Source organism: Elephantulus edwardii, unplaced genomic scaffold (genome assembly GCF_000299155.1).
Source record: "Elephantulus edwardii isolate Elephantulus edwardi_28Jun2011 unplaced genomic scaffold, EleEdw1.0 scaffold00116, whole genome shotgun sequence".
In the NCBI taxonomy this organism is placed as follows: Eukaryota; Metazoa; Chordata; class Mammalia; order Macroscelidea; family Macroscelididae; genus Elephantulus; species Elephantulus edwardii.
The window spans coordinates 2,093,994-2,116,749 of record NW_006399866.1 but is presented as its reverse complement, the minus strand read 5'-3'; the positions used below and the strand labels follow the sequence as shown (position 1 = coordinate 2,116,749).

Sequence of the window (22,756 nt, the reverse complement as noted above, 5' to 3'; positions counted from 1 at the left end):
CAAGGCCATAAATCCTAATGGAAACAGATTGCTTAGTCTCTCTCACAGAGTGGTTGGTGGCTTTGAACTGCCAATGTTTTGGTTAGCTGCCTAACACCCATTATACCACCTGGCCTCCTGATACACTCATTATTATTACTGTTGCTGTTGTGTGCCTTGGAGTCAGAACCCACCAAAAGCTGACCCCCTAGCAGGTTTTCAGAGGCAGTTAATCTCATAAGAGGAGATTGCCCAGTCTTCTCCTGTGAAGCAGCTGGTGGATTCAAACTCTGTGCCTTTAGGATTGCAGTGCAGTTTCTTACCAGTAGGCCACAAGACCTCTCTCTAGATCCCAATTAAATTCTTGTCATTCTCATATAGTTCAGACTTGTTAATAATTGATGTTTTTGAACAAGAGACAGAAGATAAAGGAACTATCATTGTATACTTCGATGTATATTCTCCCTCCTAGAGTCTGGCCAGTAATTCCATTATCTCTAAAGTGAAGCCAAACATCAAAAAAATACACCTGCCTTAAGTAGAAGCTATTATGTGAGGAAATGAGCTCTTCTCATCTTAGGCTTCAGGGAGCATTCATAAAAAGCTCTACACAGCTATGCCCTTGGCAATGTCAAGTCAAGGTTCTCATTTTTAAAAATTTGCTTTTAAAAATGCAATTTTCCCCCCTTCAAAATAACCCTATAGTTTTACAGGTCAGTACAGATACTGGTTATTTTTAAGATTATGTGTGCAAACTGCACTGTGATATGAGAATATAGTATATGTGGGTATTATTGCATTAAAATAGTATTTTCTCCTAAAAATAGAAACAATACATACAGTGATCCCTCAGTATATGCAGGAGAAGAGTTCTGGGTTTGTTTGTTTGTTTTCTTGTTGTGTACTATCGAGTGGGATCTGACTGGCACAGGAGGAGATTGCCCCTCCTTCTCCAGTGGAGCACCTGGTGGATTCAAACCACATGCTTTCGGGATTACAGTGCAGCTTCTTGCCACTAGGCCACCAGAGCTCCCTTAGGGGAAGAGTTCTGAGGAGGAATGATGTTTCCTAGAAGCTACCAAAATCTACGGAGATTCAAGTCCCTGATATAAAATGGCAGTGGATTTGCATCTAGCCTGTACACATCCTCCTGGATAATTTAGACAACCTCTCAATTGCTTACAACACCTAACACAACGTAAATAGCTTTATCTCCATCGTAGCCTTTGAGGGAGCACCAGAGACCTAGTGGGCCAGCCGCTGTGCTGCTGATCCAAAGGTAGCATCCCTCTGGCAGTCTGAATCCATCACCTGCTCCACAGGAGAAAGAGGTATAATCCTCTCCCATGTGACTTACAGCCTCTGAAAGCCTGCTGGCCTCTCAGTTATGAGTTGGTTCAGACTCAATGGCAATGAATACTGAGTTTTTCTTATCCTTTGAGGAGTTGCTCTGACCACTTAATTTGCTTCTGCTTCCCCTGATATTTCTGGTGCATGGCTGGCTGAATTCACAGATGTTAAATCTGCAGATGCAGAACCCATGGAAACAAAAGGTCAGTAGTAGTTTCCTATTTCACAGATGGAGATTAGATGGCATAAAGATCAAAGAGTGGGCTCATTACCATGATATGGCTCATAAATTATGAAAACCATTTATTAATCACTCCCTTTTATTAATCACTCCCTTTAAGTTGCTTTCTTCTTCTTCTTCCCTACAAAAAGGAAGGAAACTTCACCTTGTGCATAGTGAGCTATTTTTCACTTTGATACTTACTAAAAAGTAATCTATTTAAACATGTTGTTGTCGTTAGGGTCTGTCGAGTCAAATACAGCTCATAATAACAGACTTGAACCCTACAGCAATATCTAAACATTTTCTGAGGAATGTTCAACTGATCTTGGAAATATTTTTTACATGCAAAATGAGTCCCTGCAGTAATTCTGCAAATTCTAAGTGAGTAGCACTTTGAAGAGATAGGATTCTTCTATCATGTCAAATGTATTATTCAGATGGTTGAGAATGGTACTTTGTTTCAATAAAAGGGAATAGAAGGTAGGACTAAATTTTAAAAGGTAGCTTATTTTCAATACCGTGCACAAATTTAACATTTTTAGAAAGGTCATTTTAAATTCACTGGGTAACTATTGTTATGGCATATGGTCTCAAAGAAGCCTGTCCATACTCCTATTTCCTATCATAAGCCCTGATTAAGAAACCAAGGCTTAGAAATGAGATTTGTATTGTGAAGGGGAATGGCCATAACAAGAGCTTCCATAGGGAACTGCACTGGTAACTCGAAGGCTGCCTCTCTGCTGGTTTGAATCCTCACTCAGATCCCCTAACCCTAACCCCTCCTCCTGTGCAATTTACAGCCTTGGAAATCAGTGCATAGTCAGCTGTAGGTTGGTTCTGACCTCAGGGCAATGAGCTGAATTAAGACGCTAGATGTTTACGTTAACATGTCTGAGCCCTTTGCTGGGTGGTTTTTATTTTTAGTCTCATCCTCTGTAAGATAGTTGTATAATCAGCCCTCAATTCATACAGATTCAGAATGAGAAGCCCAGAGAGGTTGTGTAACCTGTCCAGTGTCACACAGCTGGCTGGGGGCGCCTGAGTTCCGAGTCAGGTTTGTTTATTTGAAGGCTTGTGTCCTTTCCTTTCTTCCCACAACCTAGCAGGAAATTAGAGTCCTGGGGACACAGTGCTGATTTTGGCTCGCCTCCTTTACCAAGAAAGACTTCAAGTTAAAAAGGTAAGTGGATTTAGCAACAGAAAACCCTGCTTTAAGTTTTGGCTTTGTGATGCCACTTTTGCCAATAATAAATAAACCCTGCAGAAAAGGACATGATAACAGTCTCCAATTGTTTTGAGAGTCACCATTTAAAAAAAAAAACTGTTTGTTAACAAAAGTCAGAGGAGCCAAAAATAAAAACCTCCAAAGGTGCAATGCTGGTTAGTGCAAGAGCTCTCAAGTGCCTCCTTTACTGAAGCCAACCGAGAATGAAGATGTTTACATACTCATTAAACAAAAACCTACACCCGGGCATGCTCTGTCCTCAGACACAGGATGTCTACTGCGCTTTAATCCTAGTTCCACTAATATGCGGGAAACTTAGTCCAAATCCCAACTTTCTATCTTATATAAAGTACTGGTCTCCATTCTAAGGGGGCTGACTATAAAGTGTAATAAATTATGAATGGAAATCCAAGTTCTCTATAAACTTTCATTAAAATATCAATTTTAAAAAAGTGTAATAAATTAGCTAATATAGCTATAAAAACAAGCACTTTGGGAGTAAATACTGTTTTCAGAATTACCTTAAAAATTTCTCTGTGTGTGTGTATGTGTGTACAATAGAACGTCATATTATGTAGTGCTTAAAGATGATAAATATTAATCATTTAATATTAATTAATGTGTTAACATATCAATACATGTGTTATTTATCATTTATCCTATTAAAGCTCATTCTGGTCACAAAAATGCACATCTTCTTACTGATATTACTTCTAGTATTTCCAGAAGTTTCAAAATCCATCAAAAAAACAAGGTGCTTGAAGTTCAACCAAACAAGAACAGCTGACTCAGAGCTGTGTACTCATAATTTTCCCTAAAAGAAATTCTATGTATTACAAAATATTATTTAACCTATAATTTACTCTATAAATTACTACCAATTCTGATTAAGAAACAAATGCAGAAATAACAGCTTTAAAAAAAGACACATGTTTAGCTTAATTAGTAAAAACCATCTGCTCGGGACATTAGGCTCTTTTAAGAATGATCTATTTAGGATTAAGGAGGTAAGAGTAACTCAGGGAGCAATGAATTTATGATACTGGGGGAGCAACAGCCCAGGAAAGATGGTGAGTAGGCTGCACAACGCACAGGAGGTGGCCAGTGTCACTCAATTAGACACAGAGAAACCACTAAAACTGGAGTATGTTTTATTCTTATCAGCCTAAAAAACAAAATGGAAAAGAAAAGATGCAATTAAATAGAACAAAAACACAGAGTCAAAACAAGACTGTTCACTAGGAACACTAAGTCTAACTGAGAACCATGCTTAGCGCAAGATTGCCTTTTCAGCTTCTCAATTGTTCTTTGACTCTGGGAGAATTCACTGAGAGCCTGCCATTTGCCGTATCTATTATGTGCGCTTGAAGTATAGCAAGGAACAATCAAAATTCCTGCTTTCATGGGGCATATTTTCAAGTGTGGATGAAAGGCAAATAAACAAGTCAATACCTAAAATGTTAGTCGTTGCTGAATACTATGAGACGACCTGGATGTCAACCCAGGCCATGGAATGAGAGGAGTCACTTGCAATTTTAAGTAAAGTGGACAGGAAAGACATCAAAGAAGGTCTTGGGAAAGAAGTCAGGGGAAATGCTGTACCTATCTGAGGCAAAGCTTTCCAAGGATGGAAAGCCATGCAAAGGTCTTGAGGCAGGAATAGACCAGCCACGGTTGAGGAGGACCAAAGAAGCCACATGTTTGGAGGAGAGGAATTAAGTAGCAAACGAGTGTCAAGAGCCAAGTCCTGTGAGCGTCGTGCCTCATTACTTACTCCAGAAACAGAATTTACATTTTGTACTTAGGTAAATGTACAAACTTTTTGTTTAGGGAATTACCTAAAATGCTCAACTATAAGGGTAGAGCAAGGTCAGTGAAGAGACACAAATCATTGGCCAAAGTAACAAACAGGAAGAAGGTTTAAATCTTTGCAAGGCTGTGTGAGTCTGAGAATGTTCAAGAACCAAGGACGCAGAGGATGCAGGCCAAGAAAATGTGCAGATGTACGGGGTCACTACAGACCTGACCGCACCTGGCAACAACAATGATGCTCGAAGGTCTCTGTGTTTCATTCTGAATCATTCTGTTTCTTTTGCATCATGTCAATGGGTTTTAGTGAACGGTCAAACAGGGATTGCCATCCTTTGCTACTTTGGAGCTCTAGTGGAGGAGTTTTCAATGGACCAGATAATTCTTTGATGTAGAGGCTGTCCTATGCAATGAGAGATGTTTAGCAGCCTTTCTGGCCCCAACCTCCAAGATGCCACTTTCTCCCCTTTAATGGTGGCACCAAAATGTCTCCACACATTGCTCAATGTTACAGTTGGAAACACAGGGTAAACACTGCTAAATGTTACAGTGGGTATGCACCAGTTAACACTGCCAAATGTTACAGTGGGTATGCACCAGGTAAATGCACGGGGTAAACATTGTCAAAAGCAACAGAAGGCATGCACTGGGGTAAACAAAACTGGACCCAGATGAAAACCATTGTTCAGATGTGAAAATATTTCTTTATCTCAGTTTATGAACACACTGGTTTGTTTACTTGCTTGTTTGATCAGTGGGTTAAACTTAAAGCGTGTGTGTCTTCCTACTTTCTAAGCACACCCCAAACCATACTACGAAGCCTTTGTTCCGTCACACACAAGATCACCAGGAGCTGGAGTCACCTCAACAGGAGCTGACAATAACACAACACAAGGAGGGAAAGGGAACTGGTGCAAAGCATGCGCACCGAGTTAGTCCGCCGTCTTGAAGTCATTCACAAATATTCACAAATGATCTCCAGTTTGGGGCAAGATGTTTGTGCATTCATGCTTTCATTAATTCACTCACCCAGATATGCACCATTGATCCATCCCGATAAAATTTATAGTGATCACTATAAATAAACTAGACACTAGTGATGCAGAAATATGAGAGGCAGAAGATATCTCCCAGTATGATGGCTGTCAAACTATGCTCTTCCTCTGTATGGCCTTGTCAAAGATCCCAACATGAGGTGAAGTCTGTTTCTCCATCTCCATGAATCTCACAGGACTTGTGGCCGTTTGGGCTGGCAGGATCAGAGTCCTGAGCTTCCATGTAATGAGCCTAAGCGACTCTGCTGGGAAGAGTATCTGAGGTGCTGACCAGGTGAAAGAGGCCATCATGGCCGCCAAGCCCAGCAGGCCCGGGAGATGATTACAGCAGATGGGGAAATAGAGCTGCCTGAGGGACCTGAGGCAAGAACCGCTCAGCACAGTCCAGTCAAACCCTGAACTACAAGAAAAATGAATACACTGTTATTTTTAGGCCAGTAAGTTTTAGTGTGGTTTGCTGCACAGCTCACAGCTAAAACTATAATTGTATCTGATTTAAAAAAGCAGTAAGACTACGAATGCTCCTTGGCACGTTACCAATATTTTCCTACTGACATAAAAGCTGACTGATGTTCATATGTGGCCTTTAAGAAGTTATATGCAACTTTTACCCCTAGCTGCAACTCATCTCCTTTCAAAAAAGAATTTTTTGTTTATGAAACGTCTTTTACACTCAAAACTCCTCCAGCTACCACCCACTACTTTCTACTTTTCCTGGCAAAATTCCACTTGTACTGATTGAGGAGTAACTGTACTGATTGCTTGTACTGACTGGGTATTGTTGTTGTGTACTGCTGAGTTGAAGCCAACCCATAGCTGACCGTCTGGTGGGTTTTCATCAGAGGTCGTTAATTGCCCGGCAGATTACCCATCTTTCTCCCAGGGAGAAGCTGGTGGATTTGAACTACATGCCTTTAGGATTGCAGCACACCTTCTAACAACTAGGCCACTAGAACTCCCTAGGCAATTATATATCTGATTGTTGTTGTTGGTTGTTGTTATGTGCCTATTGAGTCACTTGCAGCTCACAGTGACCCTACATCTGATACCTGCCCTATCCTGAGCCAATCTCATCATCTCCAACACACTTAATTCCATTTCTCCAGTCACTGAGTCAATCCATCTTATCCTGGGGGCTTCCTCTCCTACGCTGTCCCTCCACCCTTCAAGCATGATGTCCCCTTCCAAGGACTGATTGGACTCTTCCGGTCACGTGCCCAAAGTATGTTCAAAATCCTGGTTTCACTCTCCCCAGGATAGACCTGTTTGTTCTGCTGGCAGTCCACAGTATGTTCAATACTCTTTTCTAGCACCACAACTCTTTCATCCTTAGTTACTGTCCAGCTCTTTGATGCACAGCAAGTAATTGCCAAGACTATGACCTGGATCAGCTGCACCTTAGTTTCTAGACTGACATTTTTGCTCTTCAGTACTCTAGAGAGGTCCTTGACAGCAGAATTTCACCATGCAAATTGTCTTTTGATTTCCTGACTGTAGGTGCCAAGAGTGTTGATTGTGGGACCAAGCAAGCTGAAGTTATCAACAATCTCAATCTCTTCTCCATCCATCATGAAGCTACTAATTGGCCCAGTAATGAGAATCTTTGTTTTCTTGATGTTGAGTTTCAGTCCATATTGAAGACTACAGTCCTTGACCTTCTGCCGCAAACATCTCATGTCCTCTTCAGTTTCAGCATTCAAGGTCATGTCATCTGCATAATGTAGGTTGTTGATGGGTCTTCCTCCAATCCTGATGCCACATTGCTCCTCATAAACTCCAGCCTCTCAAATGATCTGTTCTGTATATTGATTGAAAAGGTATGGAGACAGGTGCATCCCTGAGGCACATGTTTCCTGGTCCTCGACCATGCAGTGTTTCCCTGCTCTGTTCTGACTACTGCTTCCTGGTCCAAGTATAGGTTTCACATGAGCACAAGAGCCACAACTGATATATCTAAAAGAAGGCTAATCTCTAAAATTTATAGAAAGCATCAGTACTTCAACAACAAAAAGACAAAGTGAAAAAAGGGCAGAGGTCACAAACACACTTCAAAGAAGACATTCAGAAGACCAATAAGTACATGAAGTACTTGAAATCGCCAGCCAATGGTTACAATTGTCAGGTGCCATTGAGCTGGGGACCCTGTGAACAACCTGCCCACCTCTCTGCCCCATTTACAATCCCTACTCAGCTTGAGCTCATTATGCCACCCATTGAGAGTCTTCTCTTTTGCTGAACTTCCACTTTTCCAAGCATGATGTCCTTTTCAGAGACCAGTCCCTCCTGATATCATGCCCAAAGTAGATGAGACAAAGTCTTTGCCTCAAAGGAGTACTCTGGCCCTCCTTCTTCCAAGACTGTCATTATCAGTAATAATAGACATTAATCTACATGTGGCAACACAGGCCACATAAATAATTTATAAATATATATATTGCTGGGCCTGGGAGCTCAGGAACACAGTTCCTAAACATCAAGGTCAACTGGAATAGCACAGTCCACACAACACGCAGGGACAGTGTTCTACATCCTATTTTGGCAAGTAGCAGCTGGAGTTTATGAGTGGCTAAGATTATCTGCCTCTCCCCACCTAAGAAGAGTAAAGAAAAAGCAAAGATATTCCAATGGACTAACCAATCACATGAACCTCATCAATCTCCATGACCCTGAGACGGGAAGACCTTGATAAGGCCTGGTTACCACTCCTGACCACACTAAAGGGAGTCACACAGAAGGCTTCTGCCAGAGTGGGAGACAACCAGGAGCAAAATACAGTCAGGAAAAAGACCAGGCTTACTGGTTTGAAAGAGAATAGTGCAGCTCCTGAGGCAACGGCCCTCAGTCACTCTGTAAGCTTGGAGTAGAAATCACCCACGTGACACATCTTCCAGTCAAACATTACCGACATTTGTGATCCTACATAATCTGGCATCTATTTCTTTTTTCATCCATATTTCTAGATTCCAGCCCCAGTGGACATGTGTAAAAACTTTGTTGTTGTTACATACCATCCAGCTGTAAATGACTCACAGTAACCCTCCAGTGGCTTTTCAGAAGCAGTAAATCATACAAGAGGAGACTGCCCATCTTTATCCCATGGAGAACTTAACCTAGCCCAAATACTCTCCTGTCTCAGGGCCTTTGCACCAACTGCTTCCTCTAAGGAATGCTGGTTTCTGATAATTACTACTCATTCCCCAAGTCTCAGCTTCAATGTTAATCCCTGGGAAGTCTACCTTAATTCCCAGTATGTCACACCATGCTGTTACATATACTCATAATATCAGTATGTTTACTTTGTAGCAACAATCATAATTATTATTTTTTTGGCAACATTATTACTATCCCCTCCACTTCAACAGGAACCATATTTATCTTATTGACTCATAAATGTCCCTAGGGCATTAACAGAATAATTATGGGCTCAAATTTACATAAAAAGAATATTATTGGCCAAGTAGGGCATTGTATTACTATCAATAAATTATATACCTCACAAGCAATCAAAGTATAACGATACAGATCATGACATAAAGATTAAGTCCTTAAGGCCAAATCTTGACTGGAAAAGGAATAAGGTCCTCTTCAGCAGATTGCAATGAACTAGCCAAGGACCAAGCTGTTGTAACTGAGGTCAATTCCTTTAACTTTACTTATCCTATACATTACCCAGGAGCTCTGGTGGCCTAGTGATAAGGAGCTGTGCTGCCAACCCAAAGGGAAGAAGTTTGAACCCACCAGCTGCTCTAAGGGAGAAAGATGGGCTGTATCTTCACACGCAATATACAGGCTCTGAAAATTTGCTTAGAGGGTCAGTTCTGAGTTCTGCACATAATGATACCAAAACATATACTAATTATATTGCTTATTCTTTTATGTTTCATATTCCAAGATATATTTAAGACTCCTCAAAGGGATTCATACTCAAGAGTTCACAGATGAGTATGAGGGTCTGAAACCAAACCTGTCACCACCAAATCAATTCTAACTCGTGGTGACCCAGAAGAGTCAGGGCAGGTTTTCAAAGGCTGACTTTCCAGAAGTAGATCGCCAGGCCTTTCATCCTCAGCACCGCCGGGTAGACAAGTGCAAGCTATTTGTGGTATTTGTCTGAGGGGCCCTTGAAATGATGTTGTAAAGATCTAGGAACAGGAACAGGATTCAGAGCTTTCACACAATGCTCAAAGCCATCAGTGTAAGACCCCTCAGTCTTTAAAGCTTTGAGGATAGTCTCATTGTTTTTAGACTTTATCTTAGGAAGAGGAAAAAATAATGTTACCGATTTCCTCTCTTGCTTCAGTTCCTGGACGTAGTGTGCCAACTCCACAGTGATCTGGGAGGTCATGTTCTCGGAGATTAGTTCATGCTGCCCTGCGTAGTCATTCATCTCATTCAGGGTGGAAAAGAACGCTTTACATGACGTATACTTGTATTCATAGAACGCTTTACATGACGTATACCTACGAGACAGAACACACACCACTGCCCGTCAAACAGGGTCACAACCACACCAACCCTGTCTTACTCTGATGAAACAGTAATTAAAATCCAGTTAATTTGCCTTGACTTCCCACAGGATCCTGACAATTCATTACATGCACAGTGTTCTTATTAAAATGGCTTAGAATTAATTACAACTGGATCACTTTTCCTTTTGTGAAACTGACTTGCTCTATTCTACCTAACTTTGTTGTACTTAGCCTAACTATAATAAAAAATGCGTCTGGTAGTAATGCCATGGCTATTTATAGCTACACCAGAGATATAATATGTTGGGGCTAGCCATGTTCAAATACTTTCATTGCTGTCTGAAACTGATATATTTCTTGGATGAAAGACAGTATGGGAGGTTTTTCAATAACAGAATTCAATCTCTAGAAAACATAATTCATGCTTCCTATATTTTTCAGGTTACATTTTAAGCTTTTCCTAATTACTTTAATTGAAATTACCTGGAACAGGACTAGTGGTACCACAGAAGAAAAATCAATTATATTTTTCCCATTCTCTATCCCAACAGAAAAGCTGGCATAAATACGAACAGTTAAGTGCAACTTAATTGAACAGCTATTTCTCCTTCCCCTTAATAATCATTGCCAGTGCACATAAAGATCACCCAGTAACATCAGGGGTAAACATACTTGTATTCCTCCTCCTCCTTCGAGTTCTTCTTCGGTTGGTACTTCTTGGAGAGATTCCTAAAAGTAGAAGGTAGATCGGTCACCGTATAGAGGAAGGAAATTGGGAAATCAGGAATAAAAGATGAAGTTTTTGTTTACAAGTTTTAGTCACAAAATGTTCACATCTGAAAGCCATTTACTCCCTACCATCTCCTATCATGCAGGGTGCGGTTCCTGTTGCTCAGAACTCTAGCAGTTTTTAATGTTTTACCTCAAAGAACCAGGAAAGGCTACCAGCTCATCTTCTAACTAGATGCTAAGACCTGACTTTATTTGGCTGCAGAGTATAGACCATGTGTCAGGATGCAATGGTTTCCACTGTAGCACTGAACTGGGGGTATCATTTTTTATTAGGCCACCCTCCCAGTCATCCTCAGTCTGGCATTACTGTCCCAGATCCAAGGAAAATGTGGAATGTTACCCAAAGTTTTAAATTAAAAACCCAAAACTGCTAGGGTATGTTTTCAAGGCTGTGTGGCTGTACCCCCAAAGGACTAATGAAAACTACCTGTGAGAGAAGTCTTCTCAAAGGAAACAGAAATAGTATTTTGTACTGTAACATTTTGAGGAGGGAAATGTGTAGCCTGCCTAGCATAACACACTTACATTAACCACAGCCAGTCCAGTCTTCCTAATTCTCTCCCGAAGTAAACAATACAAATACTACATTTGGCACACTTAATTTTACATACCATGGACTGTCAAGAAAACAAAGAAGTCTGTCTTAGAGAGGGTGAAACCAAGTTTCTCCTTAGAGGCTAGGATTTTTAAGCTCTGTCTCACATACTTTGGGCACATGGCCAGAAGAGACTGGTCCTTGGAGAAGGACATAATGCTTGGAAGGGTGGGCGGACAGCACAAGAGACCCCAGATGAGATGGAATGATACAGTAACTGGGGCAATGGAGGTTGGTGTGTTGGAATTAGTATGACTGGCTCAGGACAGGGTAGGGTTAAGAGCTGCTGTACATAGAATTGCTATACATCACAGGTGACTTGACAGCACATAACAACACTAATTATGAAAAAAAGAACATTCACTAACATTGGTTTCTTATAAATCCTAACTTTAAGCTACTGCACTCAGTAGAACACATGGCCATACAATAAATGCATGGATTAAACTCTAGCCCACAAAAATGGATGGTTTTGATGTGCCACAATGAATGAATGGAAATCCAAGCTTTCTCTAAACTTTCCTTAAAGTATTAATAATAATTTTAAAAGTATGGGTTCAGTCCTAGCCTCTATGCTTGGGGTCATAATTCCATCTGGGAATGGGTTGCCTTTATGCAGTTAATGAAGCAGAATTAGTGTAGGGTGTGTCTTGATTCAATGTCTTTTGCGATATAAAAAAAATTAAAACAAGCAAAAACAGAGATGGGGTGGAGTGGTGTGGACTTACAAGAAGATCACCCAGGAGTCAAAGAGATAAGGACCTGCATCTAGAACAGACAAAGATACAATATCTTCCCCTAAGGCCGGAACTCTGAATTCAGACTTCCAGCCTCCTAAATAGTGAGAAAATAAAAGTCCTGTCACCCACTTGTGGTATTTCTGTTACAGCAGCACTAGATAACAAAGACAGTAGGTGACTAATGTTGCATCGTGGGCTTCTCATCTGTCAGCATCTTAACATTCACTTCCTTGTTTATTCCATGCTGCCATTTCCTCTTTTGTTATAGCCACCCTTCTTGTTTCATATTTTACTTCTTCCATCACCCCCAAACATAGAGTTGTGACTAAAAAAGGTTTTCAAAAATTTACTATTTAAAAAAAGGTTAACTAAAATACATTTTACAAAGTGGTGAAATTCACCCTTAACAACCTCTACTAGGTAACACCACAAGCAAGACAGTTTAGCCAAAAAAGACGCTGCATTGTCAATCAAAAGCCCATGTGCTTTGCACAGTGTGACTTAAGAAAACTCAGTAAACATGTATGCTTCCCATCTGAGGGAAGTTGAACAAGCTGACTTTCTAGTTTTAAAATTCTGAAAGAATATGACATTTAATAGAACATCAAATGTTGTGATCAGTCATAAAATGAAGGCATGACATATACATATGTAATAATTTAAGAACTAAACTTAGACTGAATGATGAGAAAGAAAAGTGCTTACTTGAAGTTGTTATCACATGAACGTACATTTCAGTAAGTATATAAACTCCACTTTCTCTATCAATTCAAATATTTTCTGCATCAATACTATGGACACATAGAAAACTGTATCTAATAAATTTAGATGCAAAAGAATGCAAAAAAATTCCCTTAAAGTATATACCTTGCAGAAAAAAATAATGCAAAAAAAAAAATGACACAATACTTTGAGACGATGTATTGCAACCATTCCTTAAAGGTAGATTGAGTAGATTGAGGAATGATACCCTAAGTATTGCGAGGGCAGACAATAGGCAGATGGCCACAAAATCAATATTCTCTGCAACAATGAATGAATGGAAATCCAAAATCTCTGTAAATGTTCATTGAAATTAATTTAAAAAATCAATATTCTCCAATCTTTTCCGAATGTGCTCAGTCTAACGCATATAGGAATATTAACCATTTTTTCTATCAACTGTAACATATAATTTGAAAATATTGCTTCTAAATTTATACATTACAGAAAAACTTTCAAAAGTGTTACTTAAATATTCTTAGATGCTTCCAGTCCTTAGAGATCATAAAAGTAATTTATTTTTTTTAAATATTTTTAATGGTTTCACACAATAATTCATTTACATTGTTTGATTCATAGATGTGTTTTAGACAATCTTTCACTTACATTGTTTCATACAATCATTCATTGTATTTTATATTATTAATTGCCTTTGATCTATGCCTATTATTACCCATATTTTTACGTTCTCATTGAATCTTTCCTATCCCTTCACCCTTCTTATCCACCCACTAAACTCTACTATCCTAATGACTTCCACCTTTCCCCTTTATCTGCCCTCCTACCCTTTTGCACATTTATACCCATATTATTAGTTATTCTTCTACTTATATAAGTAATTTAAATGTTACAAGTTGAAGGAAACAGCTTGAACTAATTCAGATAATTTTTAACCTGACAAATCATTTTTTATCAGTTAAATTCCAAGCAGAAGCCCTGTTATGCATGGTACTCTGTTAAAACTCTGATGAATGGATATCACTTTGACAATGTCAACATCCAGAGCATGTAAAATTTTTTTTAAAAAGCACTAATGAATAATTCATTCTGTAAATACTAGCACAAAACAAAACAAAAACCTAAGAGAGATCTAGAAATGAGTATAAGATCTAAGAATATTTCTTTCAAGAATCACTATAAAAATAATAACTAAAAGACCAACTTTGTTTCCAATCTTCAAAGACAGAGTTTCTTGTCTTTGTTTCTATTGGTGATTACAATGAGACAAACAAACAAAACCAAGCAAATAGGACACACACACACACACACACACACACTCTTCACATTTATGGAATCTTTGAGAAATTATGTACTTTACATGTTTAATTTGCTCTTCAGATAGACTCAGTGATAAAGTAAAAGATGTATTGTTTAGAAGGATGCTGAGTTAATATCTGGTTGAGGACTGGAATCACCAAATCAAAAACTTTACAGCCCTGAAGTCAGTTCTGAGTCATGGTCATTCTTTAATGGGTTTCTGAGGCTGTAAATCTTGACTACCCATCTTTCCTCTGTGTAGTGACTTGGTGAATTCAAACTATCAACCACTGGTCAGCAGTCCATAGCATTAACGTACCACACCCCCAGGGATGTTACAGAACCACAGGGATGCTAGTAACAGTGAGATCCTGGAGCCTCACGCATGCCTTAATCCAGATCGTCTACAAACTATGCAGTGTCTGGGCCCCAAATATTTTATTGGGGGGGGCCCAAATCTTTGAATGCAGCTATCTTTTGTGTGGTGTGATTTTTTTTAATATTTTTTTCCTTTTTCAGTATCTTTTGTGTTTTAAAGGCTCACTGCAAGATGTCCAGATAAGGACGTAGCTCTTGCATGATCCGGGAGGTTAAGTCTTCCACACCAGGGATGAGGTCCAAACCAGATTGCCACTGCCCCAGTTGGGCTTCACTGTCCTCAGAAAGCAGCTGCTGTGATCATGGGGAATATCTTTGGAAACCTTCTTAAGAGCCTGATTGGGAAGAAGGAGATGCACATCCTGATGGTGGGCCTTGATGCTGCAGGGAAGACCACCATCCTATACAAGCTAAAACTAGGGGAGATCATCACCACCATCCCTACCATTGGATTCAATGTGGAGACAGTGGAATACAAGAACATCAGCTTCACAGTGAGGGACGTGGGTGGCCAAGACAAGATTCAGCCTCTCTGGAGATACTACTTCCAGAACACACAAGGGTTGATATTTGTGGTGGACAGCAATGATCGAGAACGAGTAAATGAGGCCCGAGAGGAGCTGATGAGGATGCTGGCGGAGGACGAGCTTCGGGATGCTGTGCTCCTTGTTTTTGCAAACAAACAGGATCTGCTTAATGCTATGAATGCTGCAGAGATCACAGACAAGCTGGGCCTGCATTCCCTTCGTCATCACAACTGGTATATTCAGGCCACCTGTGCCACCAGTGGGGACGGGTTGTACGAAGGCCTGGACTGGTTGGCCAATCAACTAAAAAACAAGAAGTGAGAGCCAGGCAGTCCTATCTGACTGCCCCACCCATCCCTGACACACCTGTCTCCCTACCCTTTTCTTCCAATTGCGAGTGTGGCAAGGGCCCTGGATACCATGTCCGTACATCCAGCAAGAACCTTGCCTCTCATCCCGTCCCCAGCCCCTCCCCTCCTCTGTCCACTGATGTGACCAGTCCAGTTCCCCACTTGCTGTCCTGATGTTGAATCATTCCAATTAACTGGATTTAAAACAAACAAAAAAAAGATGTCCAGATAAGATGGCAGAATAATAATTGCATCAGACATCTGTGCTTTCACAATACCTAAAGGTGAAAATACAAAAGCCAAGGAAGTTTCCAACAGCAGAACATGAAAAAATGAGCATAACAAAGCTCAAAAAGTCATGCCAAGGGGAGAAAAAAGAAAGAAGAGTCTGGGGCAGCTGAGAATGGATGATGCTGAGTTGGCTCTGACCCCACACCAAAGCCCTGCCTTCTGCTATGGTGTTAATCCTGACTTGGGCCCCCCATCAGGTTTCTGAGGATATTGGTCTTATCACAAGGTAGACGCGAACCAACAAACTTTCAGTAAGCAGCTTGACACATTACTAGTTTTTCTACCAGTGTTTTAGGAGGGAAATAAACCCACAACACTCTAAAACATGCATTCAGACTGAAGGAAGCAGAAAGGCAAGGAAGTGCTTAGAGCAAACTGGGAGGAAACATCCACCCTAACAGATTCCCAGGACTTGAAAGACTGACCCTTAAGGCTTTCTGCTTTCCAGACCTCCAAGCTGACTGCATGGGCGGAATCACCCCAAACCAAGGAATCCCACAGGAAGAGGATACACCTCTGACCCACTGGAGAACAGCTAACAAAGCTTCAGAAGAGAGCACAGAGCTGAGTCTCAAAGACAAATACACAAGATCAGGCCCTTTCCCATCCCCACCCCATACCACCTGTCCTCGAGTTTCAGCCAAAATGAATTGGGTGGAACACACAACAAATACTCTGGTTTCAACTGGAGCCCAGAGGGAAAGACCAGCAGGTACCAGAAAAGAAAGGCCACGTGGGGAGAGACAATGACCAACATCAGCAGGGCAAACAGGGGCACTTGTGTTCCTCATGTTACCAAGAAAAATATGTCAGAGCTCTTCATGTTTTATCTCTCAGCATGTAAATTACTGTCACATTTTGCAGATTTTTTTTTTTTTTAAAAAAAAGACGCATAGAGAGTTATTCACCCAAAAGGCCACAGCTAATAGGTGGTAGGCTTCGCATGAGCACAATCAGGAGCTCTGGGATTCTCATTCTTGTTTAGCCAAAATTTGTTGTGATCCACACAGTCAAATGTCTTTGCATAGTCAATGAAACACAGATATACATTCTTCTTGTACTCTTTGCTTCTTCAAGATCCATCTTACATTGGTGATAATGTCTCTGGTGCCACAATCTCTTCTAAACCAAGTTTGTATTTCTAGTAGTTCTCTATCAATGTACTGTTCCAGTTGTTTTTAGATAATCTTCAACAGCATTTTGCTTGCATGTGATATTAGTGATGTTGTTCGATAATTTCCACACTCAATCAGGTCACTTTTATATTTTGGAATGGGAATAAATCTGGGTCTCTACCAGTCAGCTGGCCAGGTAGCTGTCTTCCAGATTTCTTGGCACAGCCTGGTGACCACGTCCAGGGTGCATCTGCTTGTTGAAATTTGTTAAATGGTATTTCATCAATTCCTGGAGCCTTGTTTTTTGCCAATTCTTTCAGAGCAGCTTGAGTTTCCTCCTTCATCACCATTGCCTTGGTTGTTGTTTTTTTTCGTTTTTCACCATTGCCTCTTCAACACAAGTTGTTTAATGAACACCTGATTGTGCTCATGTAAAACCTATACTTGAGTAAGGAGATAGTCCTCAGAACAAAACAAGGAAACACTGCATGGTTCAAAGTCAAGAAAGGAGTACATAGGGATGTTCTCTGTCTCCATACATTTTTAATCTGTATACAAAACAGATTATTCAAGGAGCTGGACTTTCTGAGGAGGAATGTGGCATCAGGATTGGAGGAAGACTCATCAACAACATGCCTTACTTGCTGAAACTGAGGAGGGCCTGAAGCTTCTGCTTCAGAGGTCAAGGACTGTAGTTTGCAATATGGATTGAAACTCAACATCAAGAAAACAGTCTCACCATTGGGCCAATTGGCAGCATCATGATAGATGGAGAAGAGATTGTTAACAATTTCAGTTTGTTCAGTCCCACAATCAACACTCTTGGCATTGGCAGTCAGGAAATTAAAAGACAAACTGCATTAGGAAAACTTGCTGTCAGATACCTCTCTGAGTTTTAAAGAGCAAGGATGTCAGTCTAGAGACTAAGGTGCATCTGATCTAGGCCATAGTCTTCACAATTGCTTGCTATGCATCAGAGAGCTGGACAATGACCAAATATGACAAAGAAAAATTGGTGCCTTCAAGTTGGAAAAGAGTTTTGAACATACCATGGGCTGCCACCAAGAGAACTAACAGGTCTTTTCTGGAGAGGGTGAGACCAAGCTGCTCCTTGAAAGCAATGATTTTGAGAGTCCATCCCACATACTTTGGTCATGTAACCAGGAGGAGTCAGTCTTTGGAGAAGGATATCATACTTGGAAGGGCTAAGGGACAGTGCAGGAGAGAAGCCCTCACATGAGATGAATTGACATAATAACTGGAGTGAAGAGGGTAGGTGTGTCAGAGACAGTGGGATTGCCTCAGGATAGAGCGGAGTTCAGAATTACTGTGCATAGGATCGCTGAGTCACAGCTGACTTGACAGCACATGTTACATGCAACACAATAGGTGGACTCCATACCAGGCATTTGGGCTTTTATCTGAACTTTCAAGCATTTCACAAAGACAGAAAGTACAAACCCACTGCCAACTATTCTGACCCTATGTGTGCAAAGCAGACTGCTCCCAGGGTTTTCTTGGCTGTCATCTTTATGGATGTAGAGTGCCAGGATTTGACTCCTCAGCACCCCTGAGTGGGCCCAAAGCTTCCAGTTAGTCATTCAACTGTTTATACCACCCACAGCCCCCTATAATCTCACTAAACCACCCTTGTTAAACTGAAGCAAGGTGAAATGACACATAGACACAGGGGGAAAGGAAAGCTCAAGTCTGGAAGAAAACATAAAAGGAAAAGAAACTGTGGGGTAGAAAGTAATGTGGATTTTTACCTTAATCCATGACAGAGAATCTTTTTAAGGTGCACTCACACACACACACACACACACACCACACAAACACACACACACCCCTTGGAATTTAAGTGATGAGATAACCCTGAAATGGGAGTTGGTCAGCCACCAAAAGACCAAAAGACCACCTTGTGATATCAACAGACCTTAAGGGAGAGGAGCTGGAATTTGTGTTATGTAATGAAGAAAGAAAGAAAAAAAAATAGTTAAACACATTGCTGTTGAGGCAGAACTCACTCAGAGCTTACTCTCCACTGGGTTGGTGGAGGGTGTGAATAGCACAGGACGAGGTTTACCTTTCTTCCTCGGAGTCACAGCTAGTTTGAACTGCTAGAGAGGCTTTGCCTTTGTGAGGGCAGCCCAACTCCACATAGACTGCTCTTAGTCAAAGTTCTGAGTGCAAAGGTTCCACGAGCTCCCTGGCTCATTGAAACACACAAGCACATAGCATGTTTCCTTTTGGGATATGGAAGCACCAAACTAGGAACCCTTCCAGACCTTGCCTTAGTTCTTCATTTGTTTCCTTTTAAAGCATGTTGTTGCTGTTGTGGGTCATTGAGTTGGAACAGACCCATAGCTGACCCTCCAGTGGGTTGTCAGAAGCAGTTAATCAGATGAAAGGAGATGGCCCATCCTCCCATAGAGCAGCTGGTGTATTCGAACGACGTGCCTTTAGTGCAGCACAGCTTCTTATACTAGGTCACCAGAACTCTAATATGAAGTACAGACCTGTGAATTCTATGAGTTGTTTCAGTGAATAACTGAATATAAAGGAGTAATTAGCACTTGCAGCAGGCCTCTGGCAGTCTGAAGTTCAACCCTTATGTGACCTCAGAAGAAGGTGGCAGCAAGAACCGCAAACACTACTTCAGTGCCCTCTTGCGTGTGCACAGGAAGGTATGTCCTCCTCGCTCTCCAAGGAGCTGCAGGAGAAGACAGTGTGCACTCGCTGCCCCCCATGAGAACCAGGAGGGCCAGCTGGTTCGAGGACACTACAAGGGTCAGCAAATTGCAAGGTGTCCAGGAAAATGTATGCCATTTACATGGAAAGAGTGCAGCATGAAAAGGCTGTCCGTGTGGGTGTTCACCCAAGCAAGGTGGTATCAACAGGCTGAAATGAAGACAAAGATCGAGTAAACACTCTTGAGCACAAAGCCAAATCTCAGCAAGCTGGAAAAAAGAGTGGCAAATAGAAGGAAGAGCTGATTGAGAAAATACAGGAATGAATGTAACCTCCAGAGCAGCCACAGTGTCAGCAGATGCTAGCTGAGTGAGATGTGCTCTTGTGAACTTTCCAGAATCTCCCTCTCGTTGTTTAGAAGTGGCTTGGTAAATTCGCCTTTGCAATTCTGATTCATAATTTTAAGAATAAAAATTGGAAATGTTTCTCAATTTAAAAAAGGGAGTGGAACACCCCCTCGTGCCACAACTTGGCTGCTAAGCAGAAGGTTGGTGGTTATGCCCACACAGTGACTCGACAGGAGAAAACAAGGGGCAGTCAGCTCTCATAAAGATTACAGTCTAGGAAATCCTATGGTGCAGTTCTACTCAGTCCTGGAGGGTGGCTATGAATGTGAATCGACTTCACAGTATACAGCAAGAACAAAAGTGGTCAATGGAAAGCTGTCTGCTTTTATCCCAAGCTTATACTGCAAGGGGAATCTTTTCTAACTAACTCTCATTTTGTTACCTAAATCTTCAGTTCCCTCCACCAAGGTAGGACAAGATAGGACAAGGATGGTACATGCCAGATGGTGAGCTTTCCCTTCTGACACAGAACTGACACTGCAGCTGGTTAAGAACTGATTTACTAAGATCTCATAACAAACTTCTAAAAGCAAAACAAGATGAGGGACTAAGGCACCAGGAAGGAGGAGTTTATGCTAATAAAAAAAGGAAGGAAGACAAGAAAAAAAATCTATAATGTAGGGCTCATGCAAATATTCACATTATTTTGAATAAAGCAAACAATCTCCTTCCACATGAAAAACAACATTTTGGCTAACACTGTAATATTTAAAAATACGCATAGAAAACAGTACATCCTCATTTCCTTATATCCATTCTATTAAAGTATGGATGAAGCTGACATGTCACTAGAAGCTGATCTTAATTAAAGGAGTTATTTTTCTTTGATTGAATTATAATAATATTTGCCATTTTATTTACTTAAAAGAGTTTGTCACCCCATAAATTATTCTATATATATCATTTATGTACTTATTTTTTAAAAAATAAAGCAAGACTCAAAAAGAATCTACATTCTTTTTAATGACACAAATGAAAGATGTTCTTTGTGTTAAAACTAAGTATTTCTACACCAAAAATCTCTGGGATTTTTTTGCAAATCTTTCAACAAAGTGCTCAAAACTAATCCTACTGCGCAAAAATAAATATTTTATATATCACTTAAAACTCAAGCTTAGTTTCACAAACAATATTTTAAATATTTTATACAGAAGCACAACTTTCATGAATGGAAGTAATCATTAAAGATTTATGATGTCCAAAATACTTTCAAAATGCTGCCTGACAGCAATACTCACACACTGCTGGAGGGAGTATTGCACTTTGGAAAAGTGACCCCTCTCAAAGTGTTGGAGAACAGTGCTGAGTGGCCTGTGGGCCGCCAAAAGAACAAACAAACATGTCTTAGAGAAAGTGCAGCCAGAGTGCTCTTAGAGGCAAGGATGGTGAAGTTCCAGCTCACACACTTTGGGTATGTTGTTAGGAGGGGCTAGTCCTTGAAAAAGAGCATCATGTCTGGAAAGATGGGGAAAGCCAGTGAAAGAGAGGAAGGCCCTCAAAGAGGTAGATAGTCACAGTGACTGCAGTAGTGGGATCAAGTATATCAGAGACTGTGAGAATGGTACAGGATAGGTTCAGTGGGTTGCTATGAGTCATACTCGACTCAAAAGCACTTCACAATAATAATCCTGCTTACAATGCTTGGTCTCTATTCACCAGGAACAACATATGAGGAAGTCAGGAATAAGAGGAGGAAACGGAACACAAGGTTAACAAAAGATGAAGAGAACTAGATGGTGCATGACTACCAGAACTAGATGGTGCATGACTACCATTACTGACCCCTTTGACCAAAGACCCTATGTTGTTATGTTATGTGCCGTCGAGTCGCTTGTGACTCATAGTGACCCTATGTACAACAGCCCTAAACTCTGCTCTGTCCTGTGCCAATAGCACTGTCTCCGACACACCCATCCTGATTACCCCAACCACTGAATCAATCCACCTCATAGGGGTCTTCCCCTTCTGTGCTGTCCCTCCACCCTACCAAGCATGATGTCCCTCTCCAAGGACCAGTCCCTCCTTGCAACATGTCCAAAGTATGTCAGAGCCTAAAGACCCTATAGAAGAATCTTAATTAAAATGATGGAAAAGTATGAACCAGAATTTCAAATTTTCATTGATTCCAGACTTTCAGGAACTAAGGAGGCTGAATTCCTGAAGCTACTGCTCAGAGGCAATCTTTAAATCTTACGCTGGAAATATCCACTGAATTCATCTTAAAACTGAACAACAGGCTTGCTTACTTAGTAATCATAATCTGCCTTGAACATTCTGCTATTTTAAGAACTATTTACAGGGACCAAGAGACAAGAAAGATTAGCTAGGAACCTTAGGGGGCAACAAGTTTTCATTCATGAGGAAGGATGAATTCAGAAGACTTTGGTGGGTGGCACAATTCCAAGGCAGCAGCCAACGTCACCAAACTGTACGTTAAGAAACTCTTAGATTGGTGTTTGTTTTGCTAAAGAGTGAACACAAAAGAAATAACAGTAGAAAGAAGAGACACACAAAAGAATGTATGCTAATTGTTATTGAATAATCTAATTGTGCACATTTGTTGTGTATATGCAGCTGCACACTTGGGATCCATGCACTTCTTTGCAGAGATTCCAATAAAGTTTACTGAGAAAAACAGGCTGCTCCAAAATTCAATAATTTTATATTCTTACTGTCCCCTAAAAATGAGATTCCTATATTAAAAACTATTCTTTTTATAGAAATATAAATTCTCATAAAAA

The 22,756-nt window shown here is 40.6% G+C and overlaps 2 protein-coding genes across 3 annotated transcripts in view; one reads left to right on the top strand and one right to left on the bottom strand.

Moving 5' to 3' along the window:
- Positions 1-22,756, bottom strand: part of FNBP1 (formin binding protein 1) — a 90,938-nt gene that overhangs the window by 67,892 nt on the left and 290 nt on the right. Inside the window, exons 2-3 of the mRNA XM_006892460.1 lie at positions 10,779-10,839; positions 9,921-10,067 (exon numbers count right to left, since the gene is read on the bottom strand). Coding sequence (XP_006892522.1) covers positions 9,921-10,028 — 108 coding nt within the window. The 5' untranslated portion in view covers positions 10,029-10,067; positions 10,779-10,839. The remainder of the gene's footprint in view (positions 1-9,920; positions 10,068-10,778; positions 10,840-22,756) is intronic.
- On the top strand, positions 14,853-15,721 carry LOC102873001 (ADP-ribosylation factor 3-like). Of its 2 annotated transcripts, XM_006892459.1 has the most exons (2): positions 14,937-15,293; positions 15,351-15,482. In XM_006892459.1, the coding sequence occupies exons 1-2, from the start codon at positions 14,937-14,939 to the stop codon at positions 15,480-15,482; spliced, it is 489 nt and encodes a 162-aa protein (XP_006892521.1). The 2 variants fall into 2 exon arrangements, with proteins under 2 accessions (XP_006892520.1, XP_006892521.1); XM_006892458.1 differs by having other exon boundaries at positions 14,853-15,721.

Excerpts from the sequence above, each read along its gene's own strand:
- LOC102873001 (XM_006892458.1), top strand. The coding sequence starts at position 14,937 with ATGGGGAATATCTTTGGAAACCTTCTTAAGAGCCTGATTGGGAAGAAG.